The sequence below is a fragment of the Archocentrus centrarchus genome, chromosome 19 (genome assembly GCF_007364275.1).
Source record: "Archocentrus centrarchus isolate MPI-CPG fArcCen1 chromosome 19, fArcCen1, whole genome shotgun sequence".
In the NCBI taxonomy this organism is placed as follows: Eukaryota; Metazoa; Chordata; class Actinopteri; order Cichliformes; family Cichlidae; genus Archocentrus; species Archocentrus centrarchus.
The window spans coordinates 25,767,350-25,789,476 of NC_044364.1; the positions used below are offsets into that span (position 1 = coordinate 25,767,350).

Sequence of the window (22,127 nt, forward strand, 5' to 3'; positions counted from 1 at the left end):
CTAGACCTCAAGCAACATGGATTCTGTGCCTCTCCTCTCTTCCTCCAGACTCTGGGACCTTGATTTCCAAAGGAAATGCAAAATTTACTTTCATTAGAGAACATAACTTTGGAGCACTCAGCAGCAGTCCAGTCCTTTTTGTCTTTAGCCCAGACGAGATGCTTCTGACGCTGTCTCTTGTTCAAGAGTGGCTCAACTAGAGGACTGCGACAGCTGAAACCCATGTCTGCATAAATCTGTGCGTGGTGGTTCTTGAAGCACTGACTCCAGCTGCAGTCCACTCTTTGTGAATCTCCCCCACATTTTTGAATGGGTTTTGTTTAACAATCCTCTCCAGGGTGCAGTTATCCCTGTTGCTTGTACACTTTTTCTACCACATCTTTTCCTTCCCTTTACCTCTCTAGTAATGTGCTTGGACACAGAGCTCTGTGAACAGCCAGCCTCTTTAGCAATGACCTTTTGTGTCTTGCCCTACAAGATGTCACTGGTCGTCTTTTGGGCAACTGTCAAGTCATTAGTCTTCCCCATGATTGTGTAGCTTACAGAATTAGATTGAGAGACCATTTAAATGCTTTTGTAGGTTTGGAGTTAATTAGCTGATTAGAGTGTGGCACCAGGTGTCTTCAATATTGAACCTTTTCACAATATTCTAATTTTCTGAGATACTGAATTTGGAGTTTTCATTAGTTGTCAGTTATAATCATCAAAATTAAAAGAAACAAACATTTCAAATGTATCAGTCTGTGTGTAATGAATGACTATAATATACAAGTTTCACTTTTTGAATGGAATTACAGAAATAAATCAACTTTTCATAATATTCTAATTTTATGACCAGCACCTGTATAAATAAAATGTATAAATAAAAATTAATAAACAAAAATTTACAGGTAAAATCTTGTAGAAACAGGCAGAGAATGACAGTTAAAAATGGTCACACAAGGTGTCATTCCTACCTGTGTCTTACTTGAAAGTCTTATTAAATTTTCAACTTAATTTTAAAAGAAAGAAAAACAGTGTTGAATAGGCTCACTTTAGATTTCTCATATTTAAAGGGACTGCATTACACTTTTACCTACTTTTGTTTATTTACTATTGCTATGCTGTGTCATATTCATATATCACCATAACAGCTTTTATATATCCATCCATCCATCCATGGCTAAAACAACGTGTATTAAAAACTAACATGGTTCCTAGAAGGCCTATTAAAATAAGCCCAGCCTATTCTATCGTTATTACATTTATGAATTTATTGACGTTAGCGCATTAAATTAGAGTTTTATTTTGAAAATCAGTTCAGGAAGGGATTCTTTACCAATCCAATCTCAATGACATCACTAAGATTTGGCTGGACTCATGATTTTCTCCATCAGGATAAAAGCACTGTGCTCACGTTTCGTATACACTGTCTGTACGGCCGAGCCAGTAGACTGCTAACTTCTCACCGCGGGTACACACAACGCTACACGGACGGAGAGAGGCAAGGAGTGCTAAATAAATCGTGGCGTCTTTGCAGCATGTTGGGCAACAGAAAGAAAGCAGCCTCACAGGTGAAGAACGGAGCCGGGGCGTCCGAGTTAAAGGCCATTGACCCCCTGCGGAATCTGGGTGAGTGTTTTTGTTATAGCTGTTTATTATGATGTCCTGTAGTACTACTGAAAGAGTACCGTTATCTCCCCCGTCCCCTATGTATGAGAGAATAGTCTTGCTAGCCTTTAACCCTGCCTTTTCACCTTCAAATTGCAGTGTTTGAAATTACATTTACTCTGTTCCCTGGTAAAAACTGAGATACTTTATTCTATGCTGCTCCAGATTCTTCTACAACACTACATCTTGAGAAATGAGTGTTTATAAAGTTAAAGTTACCTTGAGAACTTCCTTAATTTCTTTATGGTATAGATTTTTTTTTTCTCCAAGTCATTTTATTGAATGTATATTAAATGTATATGTCAAAATATTATGTTGATGTTTATAATATAAACATCAACATAATACTAACATACAATACTCCAACGGAGCCCTATCCCTCCATAGTGCAGGGCTATAGTGGCTATAGTGCAGGGTCAATCATCTTAGTAAGGTCAGCATTAGTGATATCTAATTTCTCTATATAGATTAAAAGAGGTTTCCATATGGCATAGAATTTTTGAGCACACCCTCTTGTAGAGTGCCGGATCTTTTCTTATGTGGTATAGATTTAACTAGGTTCTGGAAACATGCCTTGGAGATTTTGGTCCATATTGACATGATAGAATCACACAGTTATTAGAGATGTGTCGACTGCTCATGATCCAAATTTCCTGTTCCACCACTTCCCAAGGATGCTGTGGAGGCCACTTGAGAAAGGTGAACTCAGTGTCATGTTCAAGTAACTCATTTCAAGACTCCCATATACCATTCATGCTGCCTGTGTTTTAATATATGCTGATGGCCTACTGTAACTTGCTGGACTCCTTCCTGGCTGAAGAATGGTGGAATATTAGTACTTCTGTAGTGACGAGTAGTGGAGGATCTTTTATTTTAGAGCAATTCCTTTAGAAAAAACAACAATAAAACACTATGAATAAACACCTCACAACACATATTGGCAAATAATAAATAAATTATTATATTTGTAAGTTAAATTCTACAGAAAGAGTTTCCTTTTTAGTGTTATATAGAGTAATATTACTGCTACAGATGTTAAAGGTTGAGCTAATTTTAAATACTTTATATGTTGTCTAATCTACAGTAATGCGTCTAGCTCTATAAAATCATATGTTTGTGGTACTGCTGTCCTTGTGAGGACCACATGTCTAAATTAACAGCTTCTATTGTGTTCAGAAACACAGGACATCTTTATTCAAAAAAGTATGTTAGAATGAATAGAATAGAATAGCGTTTTTATTGTCACTGATAAAAACAATGCTAAGAACAATGTTAAAACAGTGAAATGCAGTTTAGCATCCTCTCTGCAGCAGTGATTAAAAAGATAAAAAAAAAACTGTGCATATGCAAGACAACAATAAAGAAGTAAATATAGTAAATTAAAGTAAATGTATCAACACTAGGAAAAAGTATGTACAAGCTTAAGATTGTTTAAAGTGACGTGTACAATCGGTGGTGGGCTGGCGGGTGGGGGGTTGGCGTGGAGTTCACTGTGATTGTCCAATCGACACTGCTTAAGAAATTAAACACTTTGAAAACACATCCATCCATCCATCCATCCATCCATCCATCCATCCATCCATCCATCCATCCATCCATTTTCTTCCACTTATCTGGGGCCAGGTCACAGGGGCAGCAGCCTAAGCAGAGAAACCTAGACCTTCCTCTTCCCAGCCATCTCCTGCAGCTTATCTGGGGGAACATCAAGGTGTGGCTTGGCTAGCCAATGTGTCCTGGGTCTGCCCCGGGCCTCCTGCCCTGAATACCTCAACCAGGAGGTGCACAGGAGGCACCCGACATCAACAGGGACAAACATAAACTCCAAAATCCAATAAACTCCCAATAAACTTAACCATCTGTGCGGCAGATTAACAACACCTTGGTGGATAACATCAGAATGCAGCAAATGTTTGATAAAAACAAACTGAACTCTTTGAAGGAATCAGAGCTCAAATCCAGCTGCATCCTGGTGTTATCCACCACCTGATGCTGGTTCTCCATCGGGGCTGAGAGCTAGCTTGATTAGCTAATTACCCTTGCAGGGTCTTTGTGGGGCCTCTGTACAAAACCTACGCAAGTGGCTAGCGTTGTTACCATATTTATGCTTGTGTAGCTGGGTTATGTGTGTTAATGACCTTGTGGTCATGTGCTGGTATTTTATATGTGGTGTTGGCTGGGACTTTTTCCCCTCCTTAGTCCTCACTCTTTGTGCTCAGTTTTTTGGCTGCAAACATATTTTTCCCTCTGCTTTTCCACTTTCTTCGTTCCCTCACGTCCATTCCGATAGTTTCAGCAGTCTCCCTCCAGGAATTTGATGACATTTGTAAGTCCTTATGTTGATACTTTGATTATTATTCCTGATTGTTATTCTCTCTCACTGATAAATTCAAACACTTAAGCAAAAAGTAGCCGGAAATACGCAAGAGGAGTAGGCAGGGACGAACAGGTTAGAGGTTAAGAAGCTTCATATGTGTAAATTACACTGCTGCACATATTGTTTGCAAATTAAAAGATTGTACATTAAAGAATATTCACTGGCAGAAACACAGATCCATTCAGCTAACAGGTACTTTTCCTTTTTTTTCTGGCCAAAGTGTGTAATGCCTCTAAATGTTATCTTTGCTCTACAGTTTTTATTTCCTTCTGTCTTTCTCTATCTGTCCCATCAATCCAAGAACAATATATCGTTATTATAGAGCTCCCACATGAGCAGCTGTGGTCCAGCAGATGTATATATACCAGCTTATAATTTTAACTGTGCTTTCTTTTTTCCTCCTTCTGTGTCCCACCTGTTCTTTCCTCAACCAATGCTTTCTTTTAGTGCTACTGAATTCAGAATGAATCAGGATTGTGTGTACTCACTCCCATGGTATACACACCCAAATACAGTTTATATGGCATATTTTTCTTTAACCACCTTTTCGTCTGTTTGCTTTCTAGGAGTGCAGAATGATGAAGATGTGAGGCAGATGCTGCACGGCTCCAGTATGGTGAAGGTATTATTAATGATAAACTACTTGTAGCTGTTAGCAGTAACTTGGAAGAGCTATATATAACATTTATATATGATGTAACATATTAAATTATTACATGGGAAGGTCCGCTCACCTCGCTGGCAGAAACAACGGACTTTGAAGTTGCTAGAAGATGGTGTCACTGTCTGGTGTCAGTCATACAAAACATCCAGCCGGGCGAAGGAGCAACAGTCCTGTAAGTTTTTGTATTATTTTGCATCCAGCATCATGTTATTGACACAAAATTAAACTAACAGCAGCAGCAGAAATCTACAGCAGAAATATAAAACCCCAAACTGTAAGGATGCCACACAGGGTACTAGTAAAAACCATTTCAAGTACAAGTGGACATTTATAACAACCATCAAAAGATAAATACAATTAATAATTGTAAATTTAAAAAATGTTCTTCTTCTAATAAAGAAATGAGAGTGACCCTGTTGAATAAACAAGTGACATATATCAGGCAAAAGATAAACTTTTGCGATATTATTTACATCTATCCTTTCACTGAACCCATCATTCTGTCAAGCTATTAAGTTTAAAAAATATTGTTTTTACTACTGTTTCCATATCCAGAAACCATAACAAGCTCAATGTTTATGTTTATGTTAATATTAGCATTTGTTTAATGATTTGAAATACGTACAAGAAATATGCAAAAAACTAACAAATCTGGAAGGGTGCAAATACTTTTTCACAGCACCAATGCTTTGATACTCTTAACTAAATACTTACAGTGCAGTTAGATTCACCCATTTACACATACATTCATGCAGCACTTTTTTTCCATGCCTTGAAACACTTTAATCTATCACATGCACATGACAATTTAGGGTTCAGTATCTTGTCCAGGGACACTTCAGCATGTGGACTGGAGAACCCAGGAATCAAACCACTGATCCTCTGATGAGTAATCACAAATGCCTTTATTAAAGGTCATTCAGGTTATGACTGTGCTGGAAATATGCCAGAAAAATTGAATGCATGTATTCTTCAACATCTAACATCTGGACAATGGCCAGCCTTAAGTTACAGTGGCTTCATTTGAATTTGCCTTTAGACTTGGTCAGATGATGTATTTGTACAAACATGCTTAAGTTTTTAGATTTACTGACACACTGACCAACATCAGTAGGCCCTATCTACCTAAAATGATCAGAGGTACTAAATTTTCACTTATTCAAACTGAGAGCCATGAAGACATCTAACCCATGCAATAAGCTGTAACAAACAGCCTTTCCCTCTCCAGAGCTCAGTGTTGACTGGGTGCACAGGGTGAAACATGGATGCACTGTATCTAATTTAAGTGCTATTTACTGCTCTGTACAGTGTACTCTCTCACTGCTGCACTATCTGTGGGTCACACATTGCCTTGATTATAGAGCTCATCTATTTTCAGCATAAGATGGGAGTCAATCCTCCTCTAGTTCAAACAGTGGGACTGTAAGACACGTGGCGGCAGTCCACCCTGGAGCCTGTGGTGTGATGCTCTGTAGTTACCATACCATAAGTCAGCCACTCCCAAGTCCAGTGGTGGGCCTTTAATTTCCACAGGACTAGATTTGCCTGTGATGTGGTTCTGTGTTTAAGCAGCAAGGTCTGACTGTGTGTATTTATGGTCTCTTCTCTTGCCTTCCTGACATTTTAGGTCATTATAGAGATTTTTTGCTCATAATACACTTTTAAACAAGAATCATCTCATCCACATATAGAAGCTAAATCATTTTACTCTTAATTCCACCATCTTCTCAGATCTGTTTCTAAAACTAGAAAAACTAGAGGGATGTAACTGGAATTGAGGTGTCGATATAAAAAAGTTTGTTGTCAACTGACTGGGTGGTCTAGTACAATCGTTCCCAACCTTGTGGGTCTGTCACCCTTCAAAATTAAGTGAGTTCTTAAATTCCACATATAGACAGGTCAGACACAGAATACCATACTGTTTGTTGTGAAAGGTGAAATTAACCAGCATTTCCTAAGAAAAACATTTCTGCTGTTGAATCTTTTTACTACACCCAGTGACCTGGGTGGGTGGAGAGGGTCTGGACAAGTAAGTAAATAATAAAACAAAACCACAGAATCCAAAAACTTGAAAGGAAAGGCTGACAGGCAGAATTGAGGTGCAGAGGAGGCAAAGGGCAGGGATAAACAGTTCAGGGATCTCCCCGGGGTTGCCCTTGTAGTGGGGGAAAGCAGAAAAGACTGCACAGGGTACACAGACTCCTCTGGCTGGGGCTGTGCAAGACACATGGGTTGCTGGATCTTCTCAGGACAGGGCTCTGGACAGGATCCCATTGAATGCAATGGTTCTGGCTGGGATTGTGCAGATTGCTAAGGGCTTGCCAGCTCAGGATACTGAGGGTTCACAGGATACACAGGCTCAAGATTCTGTGATACTCGGGGTTAGCAATCACTGGAGAAGCTCCAGGTGGAATAGTCACTGGAGATTTCCTGGTGTTGGCTGACCTAGGTGGGAAAGCAGCGAGGGGTCTGGTGTCGACTGTCGTAGGTGAGGAAGCAGGCTCTGGCAGGGCTCTGGCATTGTCATGTGATCCAGGTGGAGAAGCAAGACTGAGCTGTGGCAAGAGCAGCAATGATGTGAGGCGTACTTCCTCTTGGAAGAGGGAGAAGATTAAACAGAGGCAGCTGGCTCCACATCTTCTGCCTATAACCCCACCAATGAGGAAGATGGGCCTGCTGTGGAGCTGACAGGACTGCCAGGCAGCACAAACTCCAAAGGGCTGGTCAAGGTGGCTGAGGTGTGGGACACCAACAACAAGAGTGTTGCTTCCTCCTGGATGTAGTAGCTGGAGGGCCTTGGGAAGCTAGTTCCTCATCCTCAGACTATATGTTGGGCAAGGAGCCAGACCGGGTGCCAGAAAAACACAGGGAATAGGGGAAAATGTGGTGTCAAGAGGGGGCGTAGGTTCTAATTTTAGTATTTTGTAATGGTTTCTTTCATGTGGCTAAATATAGTAAAAATCTCTGAAATAGCTGGGAACTGAAGCAGCTCTGGATGTTTGTAATTATGCCTTTCATGGCTGAAGCTTCCACTGACAGAGTTTTAACATCTGTGGATTCACAAATCCAGGTGGAAATCCTAAAAAGCCTTGTAAGTTCCTCGTACAATTCCCCAGAAAGGACAGCTGAGTCAGCTGGGCCCATGTTCTGGTTGTGTTTTTATGTCACGTTAGAGGAGTGTGGAAGGTTAGGACCCAAATGCAAAATGTGGTAGGCACTTTGGCTGAAAAAGTACAAAAAAAATATCTAAATGCAGAGGCAAAACAGAGTCTAAAAATCAATCAATGATAAAGAAACAGGGAACTAAAACTGAAAGCACTACTCAAAGAAAAGAAACCACCAAAACAAAACAGGAAATAACTAAACACAGAGACAAAGACTTAGCAACAAGATGCAAGAGGAATCTGAAGAGGCTAGAATAAACTAAAAAGCAAGGAATCAAATTGTAAACAACAAACAAACCAAGAAGCAGGCAGAAAACCTATTAATAAACAAAAATGAAAAAAAAAAACCAACTTAAAACCATAACAATTACAGGATGGACTATATTTAGTTAGTACTTGTTCTTTACTCACTTTGTTCTTTGTTCTTCTTCTTCTTCCATCCCCCAGTCTCCATCATGGATGTAGAGTGTGTGCGCGAAGGTTGCCAGTCAGAGACACTGCGGCAGATGGTTGGCTCAGTACCTGAAAGCCACTGCTTAACAGTGGTTTTCAAAGGGCCTCGCAAAAGCCTGGACCTCCTGTGTCAGAGCCAGGAAGAGGCTCAGTGCTGGGCCCGCGGCATCCGTACCCTGCAGGAGAGGATAGGCAACATGACCCAGAAGGAGAAACTTGACCAATATCCTTTTTGAGTGTAAATAACTCTTTGTTTAATTGTATTTATAGAAGCACTACTTGATATACAGTTAACTGTCATTGGCCATTGGGACTCTTAAAAGAGGGCCAGCATTGTAACAAGTAATTAATCAAACTTCATGTTAAAAAACTCTATTGCTCAGTGCTGCTTCCTTGACAATGTGACCTGGATTCATGCTTATTTGAGTCGGGCTGACCAAAACCACGATGACAAGATGAGCTATGATGAGGTTCAGACGCTGCTGCAGATGATCAATATTGACCTGAGTGACCAGTATGCTCGCAGCCTCTTCCAGGTAACAAAATACACTGCTGGATTTAAGTAATTACAAGTGAATCACTTAACTTAAAGTTAACTTCTAGGGTTCTAGGGCCATTCTGTCTGGAGTATGTATGTTGTCCCTGTGGGTGTGTGGTGTGGGTTTTCTCCAAGTGCTTCAGCTTCCTCCCACATTTCAAAGACAGGCTAAATTGTAAAGATATTCTATTTGACTTGTTTATATACAGACTTGTTTATATATACAGTATATGTTCATATACTGTATACAAAGATGGACAAAGGCCGTGTGATGTCACCCATTGGTTTGGAAAGCCTCAAGCTGTGTGATTTTACCATCTTAGCTTTTTGAAACTAGATGTCACATCACTTAGAAACTGACAGATAGTAGCTGTGACCAAATTCAGGTGGCTATATCCTTTGAAGGTGACATTTGTTGGCCAATTACATCACAGCAAGGTGACAAAGGCTGTCCAAATTCGAAGGCTCCTCCAAATGCAGTCAACAAATGTGTCCTTTTTTTCCCCGGATGTGAAGGATGGGTCCAGTGTATCCTTTGTGGCCTACCATATCCCATGATTCACTGCACAGCAAAACTCTAACGCAGCAATGGCGGACACAAAATAAACTTTTACGATGTTTTCAGGCAAGAATGTAGATGTGTAAACCTCAAATATTTGCTTGATTTATCAGTCCATTTATCAACATATCGCTTAATTGTGCTCCGATGCTCAACCAGCTCACCTCACCAGTTGTCAGCTGACTGGGCGATTGAGGCTCCCGGCACATCCTTTTCAAACCCTCACTGGCTTTTGCTGCTGAGCAGAAGTTAAACACAGATATAATTCACTCAGATCAATGGCTGATGTTTGGTTTACTTCAGTGTTTCATTTGTTCCTGAGCAAATCGGTTTGGCTGAAATTAAAGATAAGCTTCAGATAGCTAGATAGTATTTAACTTTATTGTCTTGCTAGAGAGCTATCTATCTATAGAGAGCTAGTATATTTGGAAATGAATAGTTTGCTCATCTGTATTTCTTGATGTAGAAATGTGTTCTTATTTTCAATTAGATAGATAGATAGATAGATAGATAGATAGATAGATAGATAGATAGATAGATAGATAGATAGATAGATAGATAGATAGATAGATAGATAGATAGATAGATAGATAGATAGATAGATAGATAGATAGATAGATAGATAGATAGATAGATAGATAGATAGATAGAGTTTACATGTTCTTCCCGTGTTTGCGTGGTTTTCTCCAGGTACTCTGGTTTCCTCCCAAAGTCCAAAGACATGCAGTTACTGGGGTTAAATTAATTGGTGATTCTAAATTGACCATAGGTGTGAATGGTTGTCTCTCTGTCTCTCTGTATTAGCCCTGTGACAGGCTGGTGACCAGTATGGGGTGTACTCTGCCTCTCGCCCTGTGACAGCTGGGATAGGCTCCCACCCCCCACCCCACCCATGACCTGAACAGGATAAGAGGATGGATGGATGGATATTAAATAAACCAAAAAAAAAGGAGCAATAGTTTGGGCTCCATTTTAACAGCTTCTGTTCCACAGCTGTGCTTCGCTGCTAGGCGACATGAGCCACGCCAAGGTAAGGGCGGGCAACGCGGATATAGTTAGACTGTCCAATTTGACAGCTGCTCACTTCCGGCCTTTGTGGGCTTCGAAGGATGCATCCCCTAAATTTGGACACAGATAGTGTGTGTTTATAAAATAGCATCTTGTCAGTCAATGCTTTGTTGTTCTTCAGGACACTTAATTTAAAAACTGAATATACGTTGTATTTAGTAGGACTTGAAACTAGCAATGCGCACATAAAGTGATTGGGAGAGTATAAGTACTGGCTTCTAGCCAGAAAGAAATTTCCTGGCATTTTTATTTGGGGGGCATTAGGTAGTTAGCATTAGCTTGGAAATATTAAATGCTAAATGCCGCGTCCACTTGATAATTGAGTGATGGTGAACAGTTAGGCCTGAGTTGGACTTCTGCCTTGGGTCTTTTCGGGTAACTGCAAATCACCTCTGAAGCCTACGTGATAGGTAGGCTTCACATCCACAATCCTTGTGTATGTGTAGTGCTCTCCTCTTTGGTGCTCTGTGAGACTGTGTATGTGGCTATGTGTGGGTCAACTGCTGCTCAACACATCACCAATATGTCACATGAACATTATTACAGACAGACGGCATGGACTAACTTGGCTGTTGGTCTCTTACATGACATGGTTAGTAGCCAACAGACCAGATATCCTGAGGCTGTACACATCGTTGCAGGAGACTTTAACCATGTCGATTTATAGACTATGCTACCCAAGTTCCATCAGTATGTTGAATGCCCTGCAAGTGGGAACAACACAGTATATCAATCAATCTGGGCTACAGGGCTGTGCCACTGGCACATCTGGGCCAGTCAGACCATCTTCCTCTACTTATGATACCAGCATATACCCCCTCAGCAAAACTGCTTTCTACATCTAAGACGGTTCAGACCTGGCTGAAAGGTGCTTCTCAACAGCTGCAGGACTGCTTTGAAACAACTGACTGGGACGTCTTCAAGCATCAAGAACTGGAGCAGTACATCTCAGCTGTTCTGGACTACATCAAGTTCTGCACCGACACTGTAAATGTGGGCAAGAATATCCATGTTTTTTCCAAATAGAAAGCCATAGATGAATGGAAAGGTGCAGATCTTACTCAGAGAGGGGACCATCACCATAAAGAGCTGCTGATAGGGCACTTTACAGCACTGCCAGAGCCAACCCGAAGAGGGGCATCAGGGAGGCCAAGGCTGCGTTTAAGAGGAGGATTGAGGACTGTTTCCAGAGCCCTGACTTCAGGCAGGTGTGGCAAGGGGTTCACCACATTATAAACTACAGACCCAGCCTGTCAGTTGATGACAATAAAATCAATCTGGCAGCGGAGCTGAACAGCTTCTTTGTGCACTTTGAGGTACAACAACCAGAGACAGCCAACCAACACCCATCAGCAGGTAGCAGCAACATCCTCAGGCTGGAGGCGCAAGAGGTGAGGCGTACGCTGGAAACTGTGAACCCAGGAAAGCTGTGGGGCCCGATGGTGTCTCTGGATGGGTACTGAAGGTCTGTGCGGGTCAGCTGGCTGGTATTTTTATCAGCATTTTTAACCAGTCCCTGAATCAGGCTGCTGTCCCTCCCTGCCTGAAGTCCTTCATTATCATCCCCATTCCTGAGAAGAATATCATCAGTGGACTGACTATCTGTCATGATCCTGGGCCCAGCGTGCCTTATGTTTCTTTGAGTTGTGTTGTTTAATTATGAATTAGGATCTTAGTTTGTCGTTGTTTTCTGTTTAGTTATCTGTGTTAGTTCCTGTTTCCTTCATGTTGTCTTTCCAGTGATCTGTATTCAGGTGTTTGTGTTATCCCTCTGGTGTCAAGTCTGTTTTATGTTTTGATTCCCATGTGCTCCTGTTTGGTCAGTGTTCATGTGTCTGCTTTATTTTTCCTGTCTGGGTCTCTTGTCTCTGACTGATGAAATTAACAACTTCTTTGCGCACTTTGAGTAGTGAAGCCAACAGTCCACTGTACTCCCAGCCAGAGGGCCAGAGACACTCACTGTGAGTGAGCATGACGTGAGGAGGGTGTTTAGAAGTGTAAACCCCAGGAAAGTGGCTGGAAGAGACAGTCTAAGTAAGATCTTCACTGACCGGCTGGCACCTGTGTTTACAGAGATATTTACCTTCTCACTGAAATTGTGTGTGATTCCCACCTGCTTCAAAAAGTTCATTAGAGTCCCTGTCCCCAAGAAACCACACTCCGGCATGACTTCAGGCCCATAGCGCTCACCTCTGTGGTGATGAAGTGTTTTGAGAGACTCATCAAGACATTCATCACCTCCTCATTGCCCACCCCCCTCAACCCACTACAGTTTGCATACCGGCCAGACAGATCCACAGATGACGCCATAACCTTCCTCCTCCACAAGACCCTTTCACACATAGACACTGGTAAGGGGAACTATGTGAGAGTGCTGTTTGTAGATTACAGCTCAGCATTCAACACCATAGTTCCCTCCAGGCTGGTCTCTAAGCTGCTGGACCTGGGCCTGGGCCCATCCCTGTGCAGGTTGGTTTACAGCTTCCTGACCAGCAGACCACAGGTGGTATGAGTGTGTCACCTCACCTCACCCCTCCTCAACCTCAACACTAGATCCCTCCAGGGCTGTGTGCTCAGCCCTCTGCTGTACTCGCTATACACCCACGACTGTGAGGCCACGTCAGAGTCCAACATCATCATAAAGTTTGCTGACGACACGACTGTTGTAGGACTGATCTCCCACAATGAAGAGACAGCCTACAGGAGGGAGGAGAACTGGTGCCAGGAGAACCACCTTCTGCTTAACGTCAGCAAAACAAAGGAACTGATTGTGGACTTCTGCATGAAGCAGCAGAGAGACTGCCATCTCTCTCTCAGTAGTGGTTCTGAGGTGGAAAGAGTGGACACTTTCAAATACCTGGGAGTGACCATCTCACAGGACCTGTCCTGGACTCATCATATTAACAACACTGTGATGAAGGCCAGACAGCATGTCCACCTCCTCAGGTGGCTGAGAGACTTCAAGGTCCCACTCAAGGTGCTCCGGAACTTTTACACCTGCACCATCGAGAGCATCATGTGTGGGAGCATCACCACCTGGATGGGAAACTGCACCAAGCAGGACTTCATGACCCTTAAAAGGGTGTTTCATTCAGCTGAACAGACCATCAGAATGACTCTCCCCAACCTGCAGGACATTTATACCAAGCAGTGCAGGTTAAGGGTTATGAAGCTCCTTAAACAGCCCAATCACCCTGGACACTCTCTCTTCTCCCTGCTCCCAGGCTGGCATTACCGTCTCAACTCTGAGCCCTAAACTGCATGTAAATTATTCTATTCTGTATAGTGTGGATTACTTATTTTATTCTTCTTATTTATATATTCTTGCTACTTTATCGGCTGCAGGTACAAAAGACATTTCACTGTGCATTGTACTGTGAATAATGTGCATGTGACACACATCTTATCTTATCTTGAGAGAGATAAGTGTTCCTGCATATCAACCAGAAGAGTTACACTTACATATCATGCATTCAAAGGGTCTCAGAGCACCATTTCCTTCTACTTATGGGTTTTTAGAAATCATGTAAAAAAAAGCATACACAACAAAAACATTATAATTCAGATGTTTTATCAACCCTGTCATGCTATTAAGGCCGTGACAAGGCCTCTCACAGCTCCTGGGATTTTATGTTTAATAGGAAGCCCAAAATTGTCACTTTGAGTTCCCTTTTTCCTCTTCTTTCCCTTCATGTTAATGGTGGTCACCATTTTGCTTTGTGTAGCCCCACAAAATCAAGTATGAACAGGACCATTGCAAGACTGCACATGCACACTGTAAATCAAACAGGTGTGGTAGATTGCAAATTGCTGTGAAATAATACTATACTGAAGCAATCTAGCGAGAAATAACAATCTGAGTCTGGCACTTTCTAACTGCAGTGATAGAAGAGTTCTGATTGAGAACCAGTGAAATTCTCAGCCCAGCGCAAGACAGCCTCAGCATGGTGCCGCGCCAGGTGATCAACAGCGTACTGCTTTGGACTAGCATGTTTTTGCATTGGTTCTATACAGAGCCTAAACACAGCCTTGCAGACTATGTCTGCATTTTACTACAGCATTTTACTGTGAGTTGAAGTTCAGCAGCAGTTGAACAATCCAATAGATCAATACAAACAGTTAAGATGCCAAAATTAAATTGTGCAAGTAACATTTCTCTAGAATGCCCTTCATAGCAAGGCTTTCTAATGTTTAACTGCAATTTAACAAGTTTAAATAAAAAGCAGCACAAGTCACTTTTCTGATTGTCAATGATCAGGCAAGTGGTTGATGTACAGTAGGAATATTTCTAGGTTATCCTTTCCGCTTATCCTTTTCAGGTTGCAGGGGCTGTAGCCTATCCCAGCTGTCATAAGGCGGGAAGAAGGGTACACCCTGCACAAGTCGCCAGCCTGTCTCAAGGCTAATTAATTATTACCTCCACCAAGGAGGTTATGTTTTCGGTCGCGTTGGTTTGTTTGTCTGTTTGTCTGTCTGTTTGTTTGTTTGTCAGCAGGATTACTCCAAAAGTTATGAATGGATTTCCATGAAATTTTGTGGAGTGGTTGGAAATGACAAGAGGAAGAAGTGATTACATTTTGGCAGTGATCCGGATCACCATCTGGATCCAGGAATTTTTTTAAGCATTCTTCACAATTGCGGGATAGGGGGTTATTGTTGTCTGGGAAAGATGAAAGATTATTTCACAGTATTTAGATACACGTATTACAGCGTAGTGACCCTATGGCCTTGGCAGAGGTTTGTGCTCTCTGAGTGCTTCTAGTTAAATATACTTTAATTAAAAGAAAGCTTCCTTTATTTTTCCTTTATTCCTTCCTTCCTTCCTTCCTTTCTCTGACAGCCTTTTGCTGCACTCTTCCTGGACATCTTCACCTCTCTACACTCCTTACTGGCTATAGAACTGTAAAATTTTACTACTGCTATAGTTATCTAAATATTTATGTCATAGCCTGTGGGCTGTTTGGGACTGTTTACCAGAGCTGAGCGGTGGAGAATGGGCAAGTTCCTGAGGTGGTGGCTGGCTGAGAGAGTAGAGTCATTTCTATTGTCATATGATTGTGAATGCTAAAAGTAAAGGTTTCTGATTTGTTCGTTGTCTGTGCTGGAGACTATTTCAAGACGCAGCACATCCCCACCAAGGATTAAAATAATTTAGCAGAGATAGGGTTGTATAAACAGAGGTGGGTAAATTCTGTACCTCTGTTTACACATAATCAAACTGTTATTATTTGTTTCTTTCTGATAGAAATGTGACCGGTCAGCTGATGGACGTCTGGATCACGGAGAGATTGAAGTTTTCTGTAGGGAGTTGTTGCGGAGACCAGAGCTGGACATCATATTTATCCGCTATTCTGCAAATGGCTGTGTGCTTTCGACTGTGGACCTGAGGGATTTCTTGAAGGACCAGGGGGAGGATGCCTCACTCATTCATGCCCAAAGCCTCATACTCACCTATGAACTTAATGAGTGGGGTAAGGTGCTAGCAACTCTAGATTCAGAGGTTGGAGAATTAAGACATAAAATAATAATAAATGCTACACTACAAATATTAAGCTGTGCTAAAGGATGACATTTTTGGGAAAAAGGAAAAGATTATTCTGACTTTGGAAAGCACAGTTTTGACTATAACAAAATTTCACACGTATGTCTAATAGGACAGAATAGGGATATCGCAAAGGGAAGGGGTAATTCTAGATTTATTCCAAGTATTTTGGATACGTAAGTTATTTATGAATTTATGGCAACAGGCAAGTACAATCTGACAGTGATGCGTAAGCAAATGAAGATACAAGGAATGATGAAGTAAGTCTTCAGGTGTTCGGAAATGTTTCAGTGGATTAAAGTCAAGTAAAAAAAAGACAAAACCGACATGAGCTGTTACACATTTACACAAAAAAATTCATGAACTTTTTGAAGTGAAGGTGTGGACTGCCTGTCCACCTCAAGTTATAACCATTAGTCTTTACATCTTGAGCACTTGGTGTTGTAGTTGGTATGTGCAGGCTATTCTCAGTGGATTTAACTTTGATCAGTGCAGTACTTTTATCAGGGCCTAAAGAGGTTCCAGTCTAGAACAATCTATGCACACTCAGTTCTGTTTTTGCTGGTAAACAATTAACTAATCACAGTCACATAAAGATTAATTCAGATATGATTCTGATATGGAAAGAGATGAAAAACTGTAACTGAATGCGGAGGATGCACTCCACATGGGTGCTTCAGCAGTGATTAACCAGTTGGGTTGTTCGCCAGCCAGACCCTGTCTGAATGTGTTTTCACTCTGTTTCTGTCTCCACTGCAAAATAAAACAATGTAGAAATAATTTTATATATATATATATATATATATATATATATATATATATATATATATATATATATATATAAAATAATAATCCCTTTTTAAAAACTTTTAAACTTTGTACTTTTTGCCTAGTACAGCCCGGAAGAATAGTTTCATGACCCCCAATGGTTTCACCATGTACATGCTGTCAAAGGAGAACTGTGTGTTTAACCCGGAACATGCTAGAGTTTACCAAGACATGACGCACCCACTGGCACACTACTTCATCTCGTCATCCCACAACACCTACCTCACTAAGGACCAGCTGACTGGGGACAGCAGCACAGAGCCATACATACGGTAACAATGAACAGAGCAGTGCTTACGAACGGGGCTGTATGCAAACTCACTTGATTAATTAGTATCATATCTATTAAACCATTATTGATAAAGGCAGAATAGCATTATCAGACAGTAATTGCAGGAAACATTATAATCATGTGGTCACTGAAGCCTGTCATGTGAAAACATTCATCCCTAATACTAAACCAAAGGATATTTTCTGAAGTAACAAGCAGAGATGTTGAAGCCAGAAAAGTTGCAGCTTTTTCATATGCTGAAATAAGACGTCAGAAGTATCATTGAGGCTTTTTAATTAACTTAAAACTGGTCATAGAGGACTGATACCTCAAGGAGAGGCATTTTCCTTGGCTAAATTTCTAATTTTCTATGTGAGTAGATGTGCAAGTGTTAACTAACTTCAGGCAAGTGATTGATTCCCAAAACCTTGAATCAAATGCCCTGCTCATGTTATTCAGTACCTTACTCCTGATGGCTAATTTCCTGTTTGGCCACACAGGCCTCATTGGATAAAACTTTTTTTCTGGCTAATGATAAGTAATGTGAGTTTACCTAGTAATTGATGCCCAATATATCAAGTCGAGTTAGCTGGCTAATCTTAGCTTTGCCAAATTTGTCACTAGTAAAAAACTATTTAGCCACAAGAGTGTTTATTTGGTTTTTGTTGCCTTTGTGTTGGAGTTTTTGATATGTTGAAAGCAGTTGTTTGTTGATGTTACATTCATGCTTCCAAAAATGATTTTTAAGTTATATATTTTTTAAGTTATTTTACAATCAAAACATTTGTAATAAAAGGTGTTTAAGACATGAAAACATGTTATGCAAGGCACAGTATTACCTTTACTCATGAAAACTTGTTGATTTTTTTTAGAGCACTGAAACATGGTTGTCGCTGTGTGGAGCTGGACTGTTGGGATGGAGATAAAGGAGAACCAATTATATATCACGGACACACACTTACCTCCAAAGTGCCTTTTGTTGAAGTGATTGAGACTATCAATGAGTATGCTTTTAAAGTGAGTTATTTACTGGAGTGAGACTCCTCTTACACATCAGACATTGAAAGAAAATTAAATATTAATGTAGAAGTACATATACAGAAAAGTACATGTACAGATAAATATTGGAAGTTAAGCATTTATAAATGACCAAATTTAATACATTTGTGTGGATAACGATGATATACTTCTAAACTGTACACTTTCTAAGCACTGTAATAGGAGCAACATTCTAAAACTGAAGCAGGTCTTTTTTTAGATTCTGCTGCCCGTTGACACAATTGCATCTAAATAATTTCTGCAGAAATGTCATGTGTTCATCCATGCTCCTGTTCAGCTAAAGTGTTCTTAAGGGACATCCACACAGGAAGCACCTCAGGTGACATGGTGACCACAGACCATCGAATGTCACTGACATTTAGCAACTTGTCAATGTCATGATGGGCAAAATAACCACTGGTGACACAAGTGGGCAGGTCACGAGTTAAGCTTTTCTCAACTTTGAGCTGAACAATGGACACGTTGACACGATCCCAAAAGCCTCGGTTTTCCCTTTTGGATGTTTTATATATTTTGAACTATTGTAAATAATTTCTAGAAACCAGTTTTGCAAGATGATGCAGACATCATCTTTATCAAAAATATTTAAATATTTATTGTTATATATTATATTGGATATAAACATTATCCCTTCATGTATCTGCTGGAGTTTATGCATGGTACTGTTCCTGCATGAATATTTACATGACTAGACAGGTGTAAAGGTCTTCCCAATTAAGTGCTTGATAGAGAGCATATGTACTTTCATTTTTATAGACTGGCATTAAACACAGTGACAATTTTGCCAACAGGCCAAGTGATAATTTCCATCTTTTTCTCTGGTCTATAGGGAAAATCCTTTTCTCACTGACTTTGCAACATTGTGTCTCTTTCCCAGTCCTCTCCCTACCCTCTAATTCTGTCTGTGGAGAACCACTGCTCTGTGGAGCAACAGAAAGTAATGGCTAGACTGCTGCACTCCATCCTGAGAGACAAGCTTCTAACAAAGCCCCTTGAAGGCCTGGATTCTCGCAGTTTGCCTTCTCCAGAGGTAAGTAGTCAGGGAACTGGGGAAAGTTCAGTTCCCAATGGTAGGGGTCATCAACTATATCCAAGGGCTGGATTTTTTCTCGGGAGACACACCAACCAGGTGCTGGTGCCGGTGCTAGTATTTGAACCATTTAGTGTTTTTTCCACTGTGAACGCACTTGGTGCTCGGCCGAAAAATGGGTTCAGTTGAAACCGACACCAGCACTGGCACGAGCACCGGCACCTCAGCGGTGGAAACAAAGTAACAGCGGGGGAATAAGGAATATATATTATAATTTGATATATCAATTTTCCCTTTCAAATTTATACTATTTTTAACGATGTGGTATTCAAATCTTGCACTTACATGTTGTTCTCTGTTATGTTGATGGTTGTTATGGAGACACCGCAGTGCGGCACAGTTGTGCTCATTATAGATATGCTGAGCATGGGAAACAATAAAATGTTGCATGTTAGCAACAAGTTTATCTATACATGATCTACTTTTCAGAAGGTGTTTTTGTTGTAAATGTTTTTTAATGAATACAGATATATGAAGAGTTCAAATGCAAAACCCTGTAAACCTACCTGGACACTTTCCTTTAAAAGAGCATTTTTAAAAAAAACAAAACAAAAATCTGTATCTTATGGTAAATTTTTGTAATTTAATTTCATAGGCATTGGTGAGGCCTTTTTTCCAAAAATGTAAATATAGTAATTTACCTACTTTTTTTTTTTAATCTATATTTTCTTTTGTGGCAAAAACAACAAAATCTTCAGTCCTTCCTCTGGCCAGTGTGAATGAAAGCGAAAGGTGCAAATATCAGACTATGATTAAAAGAATTCTACATCGATTTACTCAGTACAACCACAGTGGCACAAAATGGCACCACTTTATTTTAACAATAACACAATAGTAGATACTAGGCCACTTGGTTCGTGACAGCCAAGGGACGGACGCATACAAGGGGGATTTGACCATATGCAGGTATATCCTGAGCCACCTACCCGTCCGGTCCCCCGCGAGCAGACTGTGTGTGAGACCCTCACAGGAAAGGAGACGCAGCCCTGCCAGGCCAGGGAGTACACTCGGCAGCCAGTTATGATCCTTCCACAGGTTCATCGACGGAAATCTCATTTTTATCAACTATACTACACGGGGGGCTGGATGGAAAGCTCTGGCAGGCCAGATGTAGCCCGCGGGCTGCCAGTTGACATTCCCTGGCCTACGGGAAAACTTGCTGTAAATGTCTCATAAGACTATTTCAGACTTTTTATGCATATAGATTACACCTCTCATATATTTCCTATGTAACATAATTGAGCAGTAAGAAATTAAAAGTCCTTAGACATTACAGAAAAATGTGAAACTGGTTCTTTTCATGAGTAAATCATATAGGCCTGTGATACTTCAATATTTAAAATTTAAACATTTACTAGGAGGGAACAAAAAATTCTTAATTTTGTTAATCATCACCTTGTTGAAATAATGGTCATTTTAAAAAAAAGTTTTTCAGAAAAGCTAAAAAAATGAAGGAAACATTGGAAATATGATTTAGGCAAAAATAAAACTTTAGTTAAAAATGACTTGGGCCATTATTTTAATAAGGTGACGATATGTGCTTTCATTAACAAGAACATGAATGAACAAGAACATGGTCTACCACAGCTCTTCAAATTTCATCTGATAGGACTGTTCTTCCCCTCCTACACTACTTCTTACACAGAATTGTGGGTATCAGCTTTCAGCTCACCCTTGCACTCTCAACTGGCTTATCTTGGATAAATTACATCATGAACAGCAAGACTGAACAATTTTGTATTCCAGAAATCTGTACTGCAACTGTCTTTGCCATTGTGCATCACAAGCATAGAAATGTGACAAATATTTTTAGAACTTTGCAACGGGAACAAATGAGATCAATTTATGTCTAATTTATGTCTAACCAGGTGAAAATTGTTTAAGGTGTTAAAAGAGTGCTAAAAGACTGACTCAAAGCTGCTGGACTTAACTTTTGGTATTTTTGGCACTCAAGACATTTGCAGTTCCTATGCTACTTTCTTACTTGTGAAGCAGCGGGCAGACCATTTGTCTTACATAGTGACTCTCAACTGGTATGTGATGATTATGGTTATGGTATGTGACACATACCAGGTTATGGCATGTGTCTAAAGGAACCATCATTCCCATGGATCCCATTGATTGCATTGTAAATAACACAAATTATATAAAATCCACTGATTCTATATAGAAGATGGATGTAGCTCCTGTGACATCACTCACTGGTTTTGTACTTTTTGTAGCATCAGTTAACACTACTAAGCTGCATCCATAGACTGTCACAGAAAGACATATCTGCTAATTAGTGTAACAGACTAATAAAATATTGTGGGCATTTTAATATGATGTTTCCTTGAGAGACAGTCTCAAGCACCCAATGTAATGCCATTTTTGGCTTAATATTTTTAACCCCAGAGTTTGCTGCTTGAGAATCTCATTATTAATCAAAAATGAGGACAGGTGTATGTGTGTGTGTGTGTGTGTGTGTATATGTCAGGATCTTAAAGGTAAAATCCTGGTGAAGGGGAAGAAGGAGAAGTTGGAGGAATGCTCATCCAGTTCTTCAGACCTCAGTTCCTCAGATGAGGAAGCAGATGGCAAACCGAGAACAAAGAAGGAGTCTAAAAAGGTTGGTACAACACCATCCCAGAAGCAGTACCACTGATCACTGCTTGTGGATGGTAACTAATTTGATGGGTTTCTGTGCATGTGATGCCAGGCAGGTGTCTCCAAGCTGAGCCCAGAGCTGTCAGAGCTGGTTGTGTACACTCTCAGTGTTCCCTTTACAAGTTTCGAACAAGCTGCCAAAAGCCCAGCAACTAACATGTCATCTTTCTCTGAAACGGATGCACTCAGGCATATTAAGGACTCAGGTAGGATACATGTAA

The 22,127-nt window shown here is 40.5% G+C and overlaps 1 protein-coding gene across 1 annotated transcript in view; it reads left to right on the forward strand.

Annotated features, from left to right (window-relative positions):
- The first annotated feature begins 1,358 nt into the window (after nt 1-1,358).
- The window catches only part of LOC115798481 (1-phosphatidylinositol 4,5-bisphosphate phosphodiesterase delta-3-A-like), a 40,280-nt gene continuing 19,511 nt past the window's right edge, over nt 1,359-22,127 (forward strand). Inside the window, exons 1-11 of the mRNA XM_030755331.1 lie at nt 1,359-1,611; nt 4,591-4,646; nt 4,749-4,860; nt 8,300-8,528; nt 8,712-8,841; nt 15,716-15,941; nt 16,911-17,112; nt 17,984-18,128; nt 19,048-19,200; nt 21,737-21,868; nt 21,959-22,112. Coding sequence (XP_030611191.1) covers nt 1,521-1,611; nt 4,591-4,646; nt 4,749-4,860; nt 8,300-8,528; nt 8,712-8,841; nt 15,716-15,941; nt 16,911-17,112; nt 17,984-18,128; nt 19,048-19,200; nt 21,737-21,868; nt 21,959-22,112 — 1,630 coding nt within the window. The 5' untranslated portion in view covers nt 1,359-1,520. The remainder of the gene's footprint in view (nt 1,612-4,590; nt 4,647-4,748; nt 4,861-8,299; nt 8,529-8,711; nt 8,842-15,715; nt 15,942-16,910; nt 17,113-17,983; nt 18,129-19,047; nt 19,201-21,736; nt 21,869-21,958; nt 22,113-22,127) is intronic.